The 14591-nt window shown below is 36.7% G+C and overlaps 3 protein-coding genes across 5 annotated transcripts in view; 2 read left to right on the forward strand and 1 right to left on the reverse strand.

The window, feature by feature from the left end:
* LOC125779418 (uncharacterized) overlaps positions 1 to 14033 on the forward strand; it is a 34079-nt gene extending 20046 nt beyond the window's left edge. Inside the window, exons 2-12 of one of the 3 annotated variants that reach the window (XM_049460769.1) lie at positions 8231 to 8397; positions 8458 to 8532; positions 8604 to 8633; positions 8688 to 8746; positions 10743 to 10775; positions 11370 to 11443; positions 11496 to 11594; positions 11661 to 11728; positions 11795 to 12007; positions 12077 to 12209; positions 12286 to 14033. In XM_049460769.1, the coding sequence (XP_049316726.1) occupies positions 8386 to 8397; positions 8458 to 8532; positions 8604 to 8633; positions 8688 to 8746; positions 10743 to 10775; positions 11370 to 11443; positions 11496 to 11594; positions 11661 to 11728; positions 11795 to 12007; positions 12077 to 12209; positions 12286 to 12347 (858 nt within the window). In that variant the 5' untranslated portion in view covers positions 8231 to 8385 and the 3' untranslated portion in view covers positions 12348 to 14033. Of the gene's footprint in view, positions 1 to 8230; positions 8398 to 8457; positions 8533 to 8603; positions 8634 to 8687; positions 8747 to 10742; positions 10776 to 11369; positions 11444 to 11495; positions 11595 to 11660; positions 11729 to 11794; positions 12008 to 12076; positions 12230 to 12285 lie in introns of those variants that run through there. The other 2 variants (XM_049460772.1, XM_049460770.1) reach the window with 2 other exon arrangements.
* LOC125779467 (uncharacterized) lies at positions 5194 to 6365 on the forward strand. The gene is made up of 3 exons (XM_049460827.1): positions 5194 to 5425; positions 5482 to 5707; positions 5758 to 6365. Exons 1-3 carry the CDS (start codon positions 5378 to 5380, stop codon positions 6159 to 6161), a joined length of 678 nt encoding a protein of 225 aa, XP_049316784.1. The 5' UTR covers positions 5194 to 5377; the 3' UTR covers positions 6162 to 6365.
* On the reverse strand, positions 6873 to 7967 carry LOC125779463 (uncharacterized). The gene is made up of 4 exons (XM_049460825.1): positions 7829 to 7967; positions 7614 to 7755; positions 7341 to 7560; positions 6873 to 7272 (listed from the first exon to the last, which is right to left on the reverse strand). Exons 1-4 carry the CDS (start codon positions 7846 to 7848, stop codon positions 6959 to 6961), a joined length of 696 nt encoding a protein of 231 aa, XP_049316782.1. The 5' UTR covers positions 7849 to 7967; the 3' UTR covers positions 6873 to 6958.
* Positions 14034 to 14591: the final 558 nt, after the last annotated feature.

The following is a 14591-nucleotide window of genomic DNA, read 5'->3' on the forward strand; positions in this document are numbered from 1 at the left end:
AGGCAGATGTTTCAACTGTGGAAAAGCGGGTCACTTTGCCCGAAATTGCAATATAAAAGTAAACCCATCAAAACGGAAACAACCAACAGATAATGAGGACGAAGCATCCACATCTCACAAGTCGTTAAACTAAAACGGAACAGTTCAAAGGGGCGTGAGCTGGTTCCCACAACTATTTGCCCCGCCATCTCGATATCACAAATAGGTCGCCATGACAACAATCTTACTATCAACGGCATCGTAAATGGACGACTGTCAACGCTTACTTTGGATACTGGTGCCACACATTCAATTATCCGACCGGATGTGGTAAGAGGAACGGTTGAACCATTAGTCGGTTGCAAGCTTCGAACGGCCACCGGGGAGGAAGCAGCTGTCGCGGGAAAAGTGTTTTGCAAAGTGATGATTGGTACCCTGGAAGTTAATCACACCTTCATCGTAGCAGAAATCACGGATGAAATTATAATGGGAGTAGATTTCATGATTGATCACGGGGTTACTTTGGATTTAAACAAGCAAATGCTGTTTTGCCAGAACATGGAGATGCCTATAAACACCGGATATGTGACCAACGTTGAAAGTAAGAGGGTGATTGTTGATGATAACCAGAGTATTCCACCAAAATCTGAGGCGATTGTATGGGCTAAAGTGAATGGAGGAGGTGGGACTGAAGAGTTGTGGATTGTGGAACCAACAAAAATAGATACACCCATATTGGTAGGAAGAACGCTTGTGAAAACTAGAGAAGACGCCACCATTCCGGTCAGAGTAGTGAATGAATTCAACACGCCTATAAGGCTGAAGAAAGGAGCAGTAATTGGACAGTGCCAGAATATAAGTGCAATAGCACGATGCGAACGGTCACAACAGAAACCTACTATTGAGGCACAGCAGATAAGTCCTACACTCCTAAATAATTTGCTGAACGAACTGCATGGAAAGGAAAAATTAAAAGCAGAAAAACTATTAGAAAAATACGCATCCATATTTGCAAACGAAGGAAACACAGGAAGAACCGGCATTGTCAAACATCGCATAAATACTGGAGACGCTAAACCAATCCGACAAGCTCCGCGTAGGGTTCCACTAGCAAAACGTGAGGATGCTAACAAAATTATTGAAGACATGCACAAAAACGGTGTAATCGAACCTTCAATAAGTCCATGGAGCTCACCTATCGTCTTAGTTAAAAAGAAAGATGGTAGCACCCGTTTCTGCGTAGATTATAGGAAGTTGAATGACGTCACAAAGAAAGACAGTTATCCTCTACCAAGAATCGACGATACATTAGACACCTTGTCTGGAGCGAAATGGTTTTCTACATTAGATCTACAAAGTGGATATTGGCAAGTCGAGATTGATGAATGTGACCGTGAAAAGACCGCTTTCAGTATGGGCGACGGGTTATGGGAATTCTCTGTGATGCCATTTGGGTTATGTAATGCGCCTGCAACGTTCGAGCGACTGATGGAACATGTGTTAAAAGGACTCAACTGGAAGACATGTTTGGTGTATCTTGATGACATTATTATCATGGGAAAAAGTTTTGATGATCATCTGAAAAATCTAGAGGAAGTCTTTCAGCGAATAGCATCAGCCGGATTACGCTTGAATCCCAAAAAGTGTTCATTATGGAAGAAGCAGGTCACATATCTCGGACATAAAGTGTCAACTGAGGGAATTCACACCGAGGAAGGAAAAATAAAAGCAGTGAAAGATTGGCCTCGACCCACCAACATTCATGAACTCCGCAGCTTCCTCGGCTTATGCACGTATTACCGCCGTTTCGTACCTGGATTTGCGAACGTGGCTAGAAGTTTACATGATTTAACAAAGAAGAATCGCCCGTTTGTATGGCAGTTGGAACAAGAAAAAGCGTTTGAGCAGCTTAAAGAACTACTTTGTACGGCGCCGATGTTGGCTTATCCAATACCTGGAAAGAAATTCATCCTGGATACAGATGCGAGCGCTTATGGAATTGGAGGTGTCCTGTCTCAGCTCATCGACGGACAAGAAAGAGTAATTGGGTATTACAGCAGAGTGCTCGGGAAACCAGAGAAAAACTACTGTGTGACGCGAAAAGAACTACTAACTGTGGTGGAATGTGTAAAACATTTCCACAATTATTTGTATGGACAACGATTCTTGCTGAGGACTGATCATGCAGCATTAAAATGGTTATTACAGTTTAAGAATCCGGAAGGCCAAATTGCACGATGGATCGAAAGATTACAGAATTACGACTTCGAAACGGAACATCGAAAGGGGATTCACCACAAAAATGCGGATGCATTATCACGTCGCCCTTGTCCACTGGAATGTAAACATTGCTCCAAATCAGAAGGGAAAGAAGGTATAATCGACGTGCGATTACTGAATATAGAACCTGAGGATGATTGGACTCCTCACCGCATCAGAATCAATCAGCTGGAGGACCCTGATCTTGCAAAGCTGATAATAGCTAAAGAAAATGGGGTACGACCACCAAAGGAACAAATAAGTAGCGAAAGTCCAACTGCAAAAGCATATTGGGCCCAATGGAACAGCATAAACCTCGTTAACGGATACCTTCATCGTACCTGGGAAAGCGAAGACGGCAAACATTCTCGTCTGCTGATCATAGTACCGAAGTCCATGATCCCAAAAGTATTGAAAGAATATCACAATGGACCTAGTGGAGGGCACCTTGGAATAACAAAAACTATAGAGAAGATTAAACAACGGTTCTACTGGATCGGTTGTCGAGATTCCATAGCAGAATGGATAAGTAATTGCATAGAGTGCATGGCAGCTAAAGGTCCTAAAGCCAAAAGTCGCGGTAGGCTACAACAGTACAACGTGGGATCACCATTTGAACGAGTCGCAATGGATATTGCAGGTCCGTTCCCAACCAGTACGGCCGGAAACAAATATCTACTGGTTGTCATGGACTATTTCAGTAAATGGCCAGAAGTATATGCCTTACCAAACCAGGAAGCGAAGACAGTAGCCGAAGCGTTTGTAGAAAATTGGATAACAAGGTTCGGAGTGCCCGTCGAATTACACTCAGATCAAGGCAGGAATTTCGAATCTTCCATTTTCCAAGAAGTCTGTACATTATTGGGCATCCACAAGACACGGACAACAGCGTTACACCCACAATCAGATGGGATGGTAGAGAGATTCAACCGAACGCTCGAAGAACATCTGCGGAAAATCGTTGATAAAGATCAACGGAATTGGGACAAGTGCATCCAGATGTTCCTGCTGGCGTATCGTTCAGCGAAGCACGAGACAACTGGTTACACGCCAGCAAAGATTATTTTCGGATCTGATCTGCGACTCCCTGCTGATCTTAAGTTTGGTACGAATCCTACAGCTGTAAGAAATGATGGAGATTATTGTTCTGCCTTAAAGGAAGAAATGAATGAATTGCATCTAATGGTAAGACAGCATACGCATCTGATGAGCAATAAGATGAAGGACCGGTTCGATCAAGCGGCAAATTCAAAAGGTTTTGAAGAAGGTGATCTGGTCCTGTTGTACAATCCACTTCGAAAGAAAGGCTTGTCCCCGAAATTGCAGACAGCCTGGGAAGGACCCTATATGGTGATGAAACGACTTAATGACGTGGTATACCGCATACAAAGAAATGGGAAAGCACGATGTAAAATGAAAGTAGTACATTTGGAGAGGCTCGCCCCATTTGGTTCAAGAGGATTTGTGCCTAATCGGGACGATTAGGCTTTAGTGGAGGGCAGTGTTACAAAAAGTAATATTAAGTTATATTTGTATTGCTATATGCATCCCTTATTATGAACAATAGCTGTAGGTATATGGAATAGCATTTGTCTTGTTGTAGACATCTGGCGCCGCGGCTGTCTGCTTGCGTCTGGCGCCGTATAGCCGTATGTTCTGGAAATTTCCAGACGCGATATTCTAGAAGGACACGTCGGCATCAGCGAGAAGTGCGTGGCTATATAAGCCGTGGCAACGCCAACGTAATCAATCAGTGCTAAGAGTAAACTGCTATAGTGTAGACGAGTTGTGAAATAAAGAGTTGTTGAATTAAATTAAACAGTGTTGATTTTATTTGTCAATCCAGAGATACGAACCTAACAAAGTAAACTAGCAAGAGTAAATTCGTAACAGTATGTTATCAGATTGGTTTCAAAATAAATATTACGAATATATAAGTTGAATAAGTCCTTCGGTGCCAGTTGCGTTTATACTTGCTATTCGCTCGACTTGGTGAACAAGCTCAAACAGTTCCAAGTGGGTTGTTGTTGGTTGAAATCTTATTAAAGTATACTTTGAATAAAATCAAACTTGATTGCTTGGCGCTAAAGACTTACTAGCTTTATTGAGAATATAATTTTGTGGCTTAACTTGAAATTGAACTAACAGCTGCCTATGTGTTAGTTCATATACCTTATTCTATGTACTTAATTCTATGAATTACAAAAGATGTAGGAAACTGGAACCGCAGCTGTTCATACGTTGTGGTTCCTTTTATTGACGACTTCGTTTGTTTAGTCTATTGGCAGCTAGCATCTGATTGCGAGCGCTGCCAACTGGCGTGGGAGCATAATGACTTCAAGGTTAATGGGAATCATCCAAAACTGCTGATGTCGCATGTTCCCTGCAAATGGATTTAGCGTAGTGATGTGATGTTTAGAGTGGAAGTCATGGCGGGGGAATCATGTGTTAACTCCTCCCTCTCTTAAGTTTAATCGTCCGCGATTATTCGCTGTTATTTGTATCATTTGCATTCCTCAATATTTCTTCAATGACTAGGTCATTACTTTGTTGAGATTGCCTCCATCATTACAAGTTTAATCGTTGTACGTTTACAAAATTTTGCAACAATTATGATGAATAGAATCATTGTGACAACGCATAAAATTATCTTCATGCTACTGTGGTCTGTTTCTATCTTTTGGTTCATGTTTAATACTCTTTTAATGTTTTTAATATCAATTTGGGCAATGTTTTCCAAGGTTAGTTCTTCCAACTCTTTTACTATGTTTAATTTCTGCTCTATGTTGTCATAAGCTCTGTGTTCCTTGTTTTCGAAAATTGTATTGTTGATTGTTACTTTATCCTCAAATAATACTAAATGTGTTCCATTTATAGTTATTTATCATTATTTAATATTAGGCGTGTTTTATTTGACCAGCAAATTAAGCTATTATCTTATTTTGTATGGAAGACTTAGACAACATAATTTTGTTGGCTTGTCATAAGCTTTCATAGCTTGTGTATTGGGCTAGAGGCATTGCCAGTTAAAATGCTTTTTTCATTCACAATAGCTATGATTTTTCCCAAAAAAAGTAGTTGGCAATAGCGACAACCCCCATTTTGACAGACAAAAATGTAAACAAATGGAAATATATAAATGAAACGTATAGAAGTGCACGAAATGGAAAATTTTATAAAAGATGCGGTAAGTAAGGATTTTAAATTAAAATTAAGAGAAAATTAAATTTGTGTGTTTTCTAGTTGCTTGGTACTATGTACACAAATTCAAATGTTGAAGAGTATAACGAAATATTGACCATCCTTGCTAGCTTAGCTGCTGAATCAAGTTCGTCATCGGAGGATTCAGAACAAGAGCAGATAGAGCATCCAAAATGCTCTAATTTTGTGGACACCATTGATAGTTTTGAAGATGAGGATTTCAAATCTCACTTTCGTTTGAGCCGCACCACTTTAGATTACTTAATAGGTATGCTTTGTTTTTGCTACGATACTTTTCTCCATGAGTATTTTTTGCAGGAAGATATGAAGAAAGTGAACAAACCCGTTTTGCTACGAAGGCCGGAAAAACCAAAATTCCTGCTAAAACAATGATGTACATGTATGTATGGTATTTAAGTAACACAATTACCTACAGACAACTAGCCGTATTGTTTGGTGTAACGAAGTCCACAGCATGGGCGATTGTTCGTCGGGTTGTAGCGTGGGTTATCTCAATAGGTCATGAGTTTGTTAAGTGGCCAATTGGAGATGCGTTGGAAGAAACAACTCGCAAGTTTTTACAAAGGAAACAAATACCAGGTGTTATTGGTGCTATTGATTGTACCCATATAATTAATGCACCAATAAAAGACAAACATATATATTTTGATCGAAAACGTAATTATAGTGTTGTTCTACAGGCCATTGTCGATGCTGATTAAAAATTTATTGATATTTATTGTGGTGAACCCGGATCATATCATGACTCTAGAGTGCTAAAAAGGTCAGCATTTTATAGAAAAGCGGAAAGTAATATGGAAAGTTTATTTCCAAATTCTACTTTTATTCTCGGGGACTCGGCATACCCTTGCAGAAATTACCTCATACCGGTATTTAAAGATTATGGTTCGTTAACGCCTAATCAAATCAGCTTTAACAAAACACATTCTTCAGCAAGAATAGTTGTTGAAAATGCATTTGGAGCACTGAAAGGACGTTTCCGAAGGCTTCTTAAATTTACGGAGCACAGAAATTTATGTGCAATTTCGAATTTAGTTGCAAGTGCATGCATTATGCACAATATATGTATTATTACTAACGACGATACAATTATTGACTATCAAATTGAAAGTGCCGAACCGGAGCCAGAAACTGCTAATGAGCTGGCGAGAGAAGCAAGTGGAGATCGCTGGAATCAGTTGTTTACAATTTTAACACGAAGAAATTAATAAATTTTAATTTTTTTAATTTTTAAAATACACTTTTAGAGCAACATTTTCCATTTTCAATCTCAAACAATAAAATTGTTTATAATTTTACGACATATTTCTTTTATATAACCACGTATACGTATGCATTTGTTCAAGATTTGAATGTAAAAAATGTGTATTTTATGATAAGCTTGATTATATATTTCCGTTAAATAAAACAATGTATATTCGTTATGAAATCAAGTAGCTTTTCTAATTTTTATTCATAAAATACTGTTTTAAAATTTTTAATTTTTCTTCTTCTATTTTCATTTTTTTTTTTTTTGTTCAATTTCTATTAGAATTTTTTGATTTTCGGCCACATCCTGCATTCGTTTTTCGATATTTGCGTAAAACTTCGCCTGCACTTCAGCACTTTTCCTTTTTTGTTCAATTTTTTTTTCAAAATATAGTACTTTAGCACTTTTCCTGTAACGCCGATTTGGAACAGAATTTGCTGCGTTCGGCTCCTGTGAATTCACAGCATTTGGTCTGCATATGCTACGGCTTAGTGCAGACCGGCTCTGCCTCGAAGTACTTGGCATATCGTAGAGGATTGTTTGAAAATCGGTTGAATCCTTACCTGTTTAAAAATATAAAAAAGCGAATGCAATATAAGCAATACATAATGAACATTAAATTTCAACTAACCACTAGACTCAACCAATGCCTCTTGAGGATCTGTCCCAATGTTTAAGGTGTGGTTGTTGGACACCAAGCAACTTTCGCCAAAAATTTCGTCCATCTCGCGCATATATGGTACTGTGCACGGAGAAGTGCCAGTCTGTTTTTCGTTGTCCTTCGCTGCTTTGTAGGCATTCAAAAGCGTTCGCATTTTTGAAACAAGGGCAGCCGCATTAATTGTTGTATCCTGTGGAAACAAATGTAATAAATTTTTACAAAATAACTTTAAAATATTCTTACTGTAAATCCTTGATATATCATGTCCTCCACGACGTTTTCATATGCGAACTTTTTCTTTCGCGCATGCAGGAACTCATCCTTTCTTTCGTTGTAGCGATTTAGGAATAGGAGCGTCTCCGCCTTTGTCCAAACTTTTCTTTTGCTGTATATAAACGAAATAAATAATTATTTAGTTTGTGAAAAGTTCGTTTACAAATTTAAAAATTCAAATTTACCTTTTCTCCATGTCAAACATTTCGTTGCAATAAATTGAATATCAACTGATTGTTATTTCTCGCGTTGCCAACATAATGCATTTTTAAGCGAAAATGTGAAATAAGCTAAATGCGTTTTATTTGTCCATGGTTTAGCTATTAGCTTATGATGGTCAAATAAAACACGCCTATTATTATGCCCTCTCTTACATTGTCGATTTTTTTTATAGTTTTTAGCATATCTAATGTTACAATGCGCTGTGTTTTTTTTGAGCAGATCTAATAAACAATTCGGTTTATCTTCTATTTGACAAAAATTAATGACTGTTTTATTATTGCAATTTTTTAATAATTTAAAGTGTCCTCCTCTCTTTCCAACGGTTCTGTAGTCTAACTGTAGTATCTTGTCTTTTCGAATTACAGGCTCAATAAGAAATTGCTGATAAAAATCATTTACTATGGGATACTGTATTATGAAGTATATCCCCTGCAAGACGGAGGTAACAGATTGCACAAACACATAGAAACATTTTCAGCTGTTCACTAACACTCTTACATTTTCTGGAATTTTCAATTGAATGGGAGAATACGTAAGTAAGATAGAGAAAAACTATCGACATTCTAAACATATTGTAATGTTAACTTGCTAGAATAGGAGAAACGAATACCCAATTTTTCAAGAAGAAAAAAACGAAAAGCGCAGTTTATTTTGGATTTTAAAAGAGGTAAGTTCGTTATTTGATATTGTATAATTAATTTTTATTATATATATATATTATTAATTTCTTTTATATAGAGAAAACGAAAAGGCTTAACAACGAAAAAGGTAAGCATTGTAAATTGAATGTTGTGTGTATAATTAAAAATTTTACTATTACAGAAATCATTTGGACCATTTGTAAAATTCAAATCTATTGCGTACAGCAAACAAATAAGGGAGTAAGTTTTAACTTATTAAAGTTAAATAGTGCATATTTATTATTATTATTGATAGCGAATTTTTGTGAAATATTTTGTTATATCTACATACATATATATGTAAATGTAAATTTAAAATCTAAATTGAGACGAATTGAGCGGTTACAATTATAACGGGTGATTTTTTTGAGGTTAGGATTTTCATGCATTAGTATTTGACAGATCACGTGGGATTTCAGACATGGTGTCAAAGAGAAAGATGCTCAGTATGCTTTGACATTTCATCATGAATAGACTTACTAACGAGCAACGCTTGCAAATCATTGAATTTTATTACCAAAATCAGTGTTCGGTTCGAAATGTGTTTCGCGCGCGTGTTTTGTTCAGCGATGAGGCTCATTTCTGGTTGAATGGCTACGTAAATAAGCAAAATTGCCGCATTTGGGGTGAAGAGCAACCAGAAGCCGTTCAAGAACTGCCCATGCATCCCGAAAAATGCACTGTTTGGTGTGGTTTGTACGCTGGTGGAATCATTGGACCGTATTTTTTCAAAGATGCTGTTGGACGCAACGTTACGGTGAATGGCGATCGCTATCGTTCGATGCTAACAAACTTTTTGTTGCCAAAAATGGAAGAACTGAACTTGGTTGACATGTGGTTTCAACAAGATGGCGCTACATGCCACACAGCTCGCGATTCTATGGCCATTTTGAGGGAAAACTTCGGACAACAATTCATCTCAAGAAATGGACCCGTAAGTTGGCCACCAAGATCATGCGATTTAACGCCTTTAGACTATTTTTTGTGGGGCTACGTCAAGTCTAAAGTCTACAGAAATAAGCCAGCAACTATTCCAGCTTTGGAAGACAACATTTCCGAAGAAATTCGGGCTATTCCGGCCGAAATGCTCGAAAAAGTTGCCCAAAATTGGACTTTCCGAATGGACCACCTAAGACGCAGCCGCGGTCAACATTTAAATGAAATTATCTTCAAAAAGTAAATGTCATGAACCAATCTAACGTTTCAAATAAAGAACCGATGAGATTTTGCAAATTTTATGCGTTTTTTTTTTTAAAAAAGTTATCAAGCTCTTAAAAAATCACCCTATAATTGTGTAGAATTTAGAATACCGTCCCAGGATTTCGGGAATAAAATTGGTATGGTCGGTTAGAGGAGGTTCAATCAATAATGCAATCCTTAGTTTAATATTAAAAAAAATCACACGAATTAGTGAAGTGCTAGTGGACATAAAAATGCGAAATATATGTGTAAAATTAATTTTAAATCGAAAAATACGTTATTCAAATAGTGGCAATTTTCAGCTTTAAACGCAAATATCTCGAATATTCCCGCGAGTATAACTATATATACATATTTTTGAACTGGAGAACCTTCTCTTTAACTGAAAATGTTCATTTGTTCTGTTAGTATGCAGAATATCTAAAATTGCTTAAAATAAAAACAACATTAGTGATTCATAATGAATAAAAGTGGACATAGTTCCGATACACACGTACGCATTTCTGCTCCGAAGGAGGATTTTAAAAATTAAAATTAAACTTTTTCAAGTTTACTTCAAGCAAATTAGGAGAGTCTTTTCAAAAAAAGATATTCACATTTTAAGTTTTTTAAACTATTTATATAGTCTTGTCCTTAGTGCTAAAATACACAACTTCTTTACTTGGATGTTGATCTCAGGAAGATATTTCGCAAGTAAAAAAAGGTTAAATTGTGAGTCCTAAACTTATGATGTTGTCTCATTTTAAAAAAATTAATTAAGACTTAGATATTCTCTTTTAAAAATACACTTCTGAAATATATTTTCCTCCTGTAATATACTATTTGTAAGTATTAACAAATCAAAAATCTTTATCAAACTAATATTTGTTGCTATAAATTACTAAACTTTAAAATATTATTAACATAAAGTACTAACATTTCATTTTATAAATAAGTTCACATTTTTAATCGGTATTTTTTAATTAAATGGCTACTTAATATTTTTCCTTTTTTTCAGTTTGCGACGTGGATATTTGAATCCTATCATACAGTTAATTTTTAGTTTTAAATAATGAATAAGAAAACCTTTTAAAACCTCTTGAGCAAGGAAAAATCGAAATTTGAAGCTACGGTGGCAAAATTTCGAAGACTGAATGAATCTGTTCAAGAGGTTTCAAATGATAGTTTCGATAGGTTAAAGTTAGGGATTAGTGATAATGAACCAAGCACCAGCAGAGCAAGTGGTAATAGATTTGAGGATTTTTGTGATAGCGATAACGAAACGAATAGTAGGTATTTGTTTGAAGAAGATTTTCAATGTATTGAGGAGGTATTTGGGGTATTTTCGTTAGATTTTAAAAAAGATAAGGATAGATTTTGTTATTCAGAGAAAACAGGGCCTATAAAACTCATTGGCGAAAAAATAGAGGGCGATGTTTTTATAGGCCTTCTTTTTTCTGAGACTTACGATTATTTTCAAGAGCCAGGTGCTTCTGCAGATTTAGGCATGCTTATAGGTAAAATTTCAGAAAATGAGGTAGTTTTAAGTAGGTTAGATATTAAATATAAGTATTTTTCCATACCTATAGATGATAAAATTCTTTTAGTCCCACTCATTCATCACCTTTTTCATGATTTTTCAAAGAATGAATTTCGATGACCTCGTGGAAGAAATGAATTCCGAAGTGGAATGCTCACAACCGTTGAGTCCCCATAGAGGTTGTATTGAACATAAATATTATTCATTTTTTAATAATATTTTTTTTTACAGATAGAGTGTTTAAAAAAATATCTTACAATCTCGTTTGCGCTCCTCCAGTAGAAGCATCACAAATTGTGGTACCGTCACCATCGTCTGGCGGTCATGCAGGTATAATGAATTAGTATATAAATATATTAGTATTTGCTCTTTAAAAAATACATTTATGTTTTTCAGATATAATCCAGAAGCTGGATGCCATTGAGACCCGTCTCACTGGAATTGAAAAGTCCCTAACAGACAAAGTAAGTAACGCAGTATTACATTACCAAATTAAAACAGAAACTAATTTTTATATTTTAATTTTCTAGATGCCAGAAAAGGCCGAGGTGCAGGCGCAAAGTAAGTTATTGCGCGAATGCCGCGTCATAGCGGCAAAGACGCACCATTCAATTAGCCACATCACCGGTGACTTGGAGGACGAGCGTTACGTGGAGCTCGCTTCGGAACTGCCCATGTCATCGGAGGAGCACGTGCGCTTCGTGGAAGACAAACTTTCACAAAAGGAAAGCACGGATGCTATGGTAAATATTTCGTTTTTAAATATTATGCGATTGTAATATAATTTACTGTAATTTTTTTTTTTTTTACAGATGCGGTTAATATTGAAGTCGAAGGGCGCAAAAGACAGTGTTGATGGCGTACTGCGTGGTATGTTTTCTGATGATTTGATGTACCACTACAATTTAGAGGGGCGCAAGGAGAAGGAATCCCTACTAAAATTAAGTGCGTAGGGTTAGTTTTTAGTAGGTTTTTTTACTGTTATATATTTGAATGCCTTACATATAACGTTTCATTTTAGATATATTTCCTGACAAGGATAAAAACACCATCTGTGGGAGCTCCGGAGATTTGCGGCCTTAAGCCACAATCGTTTTAAGCAAAAAAAAAACATAAACTTAAGGCAAAATTAATATAAGGTTTCATATTATTACTTATATATATTAGTTTTAAGTTGTAAATATTAGCTCTAAGTTGTATAAATTAGTTCTAAGTTGTAAATATTAGTTTTGAGTTGTATAAATTAGTTTTAAGTTGCACATATTAGTTTTAAGTTGCATATATTAGTTCTAAGTTGTACATATTAGTTTTAAGTTGAAGTTTCTAATTTTACTTTTACAAATTTGAATTTTTAGAATTATAATTTTTTACTGAAATAAACTTAATTTGTAATAGGCAAATTATTAGTTTAAGTAAATATTTGATTATTTTGATTTTATTATTAAATAAAGCGAAATAATAAAAAAAAAACTGAGTTTTATTTAAAAGAATTGAATTTGCTAGATAACAGATGCTAGGTAACAGATAATCTTGTTATTGCTTGTTCTTGCTAACATGCTTATTTGTTAAAGGTAACAAACTGATAACCAAAATAATACCACTAACAGATATTCGGGTAACAAATACTTTTTGTTATCCATAACACATAGGTAAGCTATGCGCTAACAAAATAATTTGTTACCCGTAACATACTGTGAAGAGATTTGCTAACAATTGTATTGTTACGAATTTACTGCTTGATAGTTCACTTTGTTAGGTTCGTATTTCTGGATTGACAAATAAAATCAACACTGTTTAATTTAATTCAACAACTCTTTATTTCACAACTCGTCTACACTATAGCAGTTTACTCTTAGCACTGATTGATTACGTTGGCTCTGCCACGGCTTATATAGCCACGCACTTCTCGCTGATGCCGACATGTCCTTCTAGAATATTGCGTCTGGAAATTACCAGAACATAATGCTTTACGGCGCCAGACTCAGCAATTGTTTAACTAGACAAGCAGGCAGTGCGGCGCCAGATGTCTATTGTTTCGACAAGCACATTGTTTCCCGATTAGGCACAAATCCTCTTGAACCAAATGGGGCGAGCCTCTCCAAATGAACTACTTTCATTTTACATCGTGCTTTTCCATTTCTTTGTATGCGGTATACCACGTCATTAAGTCGTTTCATCACCATATGGGGTCCTTCCCAGGCTGTCGGCAGTTTCGGGGACAAGCCTTTCTTTCGAAGTGGATTGTACAACAGGACCAGATCACCTTCTTCAAAACCTTTTGAATTTGCCGCTTGATCGAACCGGTCCTTCATCTTATTGCTCATCAGATGCGTATGCTGTCTTACCATTAGATACAAGTCATTCATTTCTTCCTTTAAGGCAGAACAATAATCTCCATCATTTCTTACAGCTGTAGGATTCGTTCCAAACTTAAGATCAGCAGGGAGTCGCAGATCAGATCCGAAAATAATCTTTGCTGGCGTGTAACCAGTTGTCTCGTGCTTCGCTGAACGATACGCCAGCAGGAACATCTGGATGCACTTGTCCCAATTCCGTTGATCTTTATCGACGATTTTCCGCAGATGTTCTTCGAGCGTTCGATTGAATCTCTCTACCATCCCATCTGATTGTGGGTGTAACGCTGTTGTCCGTGTCTTGTGGATGCCCAATAATGTACAGACTTCTTGGTAAATGGAAGATTCGAAATTTCTGCCTTGATCTGAGTGTAATTCGACGGGCACTCCGAACCTTGTTATCCAATTTTCTACAAACGCTTCGGCTACTGTCTTTGCTTCTTGGTTTGGTAAGGCATATACTTCTGGCCATTTACTGAAATAGTCCATGACAACCAGTAGATATTTGTTTCCGGCCATACTGGTTGGCTGCAACATCCATTGCGACTCGTTCAAATGGTGATCCCACGTTGTACTGTTGTAGCCTACCGCGACTTTTGGCTTTAGGACCTTTAGCTGCGCAATTACTTATCCATTCTGCTATGGAATCTCGACAACCGATCCAGTAGAACCGTTGTTTAATCTTCTCTATAGTTTTTGTAATCCCAAGGTGCCCTCCACTAGGTCCATTGTGATATTCTTTCAATACTTTCGGGATCATGGACTTCGGTACTATGATCAGCAGACGAGACTGTTTGCCATCTTCGCTTTCCCAGGTACGATGAAGGTATCCATTAACGAAGTTTATGCTGTTCCATTGGCCCAATATGCTTTTGCCGTTGGACTCTCGTTACTTATTTGTTCCTTTGGTGGTCGTACCCCATTTTCTTTGGCTATTATCAGTTTTGCAAGATCAGGGTCCTCCAGCTGATTG

Source organism: Bactrocera dorsalis, chromosome 6 (assembly GCF_023373825.1).
Source record: "Bactrocera dorsalis isolate Fly_Bdor chromosome 6, ASM2337382v1, whole genome shotgun sequence".
Lineage (NCBI taxonomy): Eukaryota > Metazoa > Arthropoda > Insecta > Diptera > Tephritidae > Bactrocera > Bactrocera dorsalis.

Bases quoted from the DNA above. Each gene is read 5' to 3' on its own strand.
- LOC125779463 (XM_049460825.1), bottom strand. From the start codon at position 7,848: ATGTTTGACATGGAGAAAAG. The intron at 7,756-7,828 runs GTAAATTTGAAT...GTTTATATACAG, and splicing joins ATGTTTGACATGGAGAAAAG to CAAAAGAAAAGTTTGGACAA. The intron at 7,561-7,613 runs GTAAGAATATTT...TTGTTTCCACAG, and splicing joins TGATATATCAAGGATTTACA to GATACAACAATTAATGCGGC.
- LOC125779467 (XM_049460827.1), top strand. From the start codon at position 5,378: ATGAAACGTATAGAAGTGCACGAAATGGAAAATTTTATAAAAGATGCG. The intron at 5,426-5,481 runs GTAAGTAAGGAT...TGTGTTTTCTAG, and splicing joins AAAATTTTATAAAAGATGCG to TTGCTTGGTACTATGTACAC. The intron at 5,708-5,757 runs GTATGCTTTGTT...TATTTTTTGCAG, and splicing joins CACTTTAGATTACTTAATAG to GAAGATATGAAGAAAGTGAA.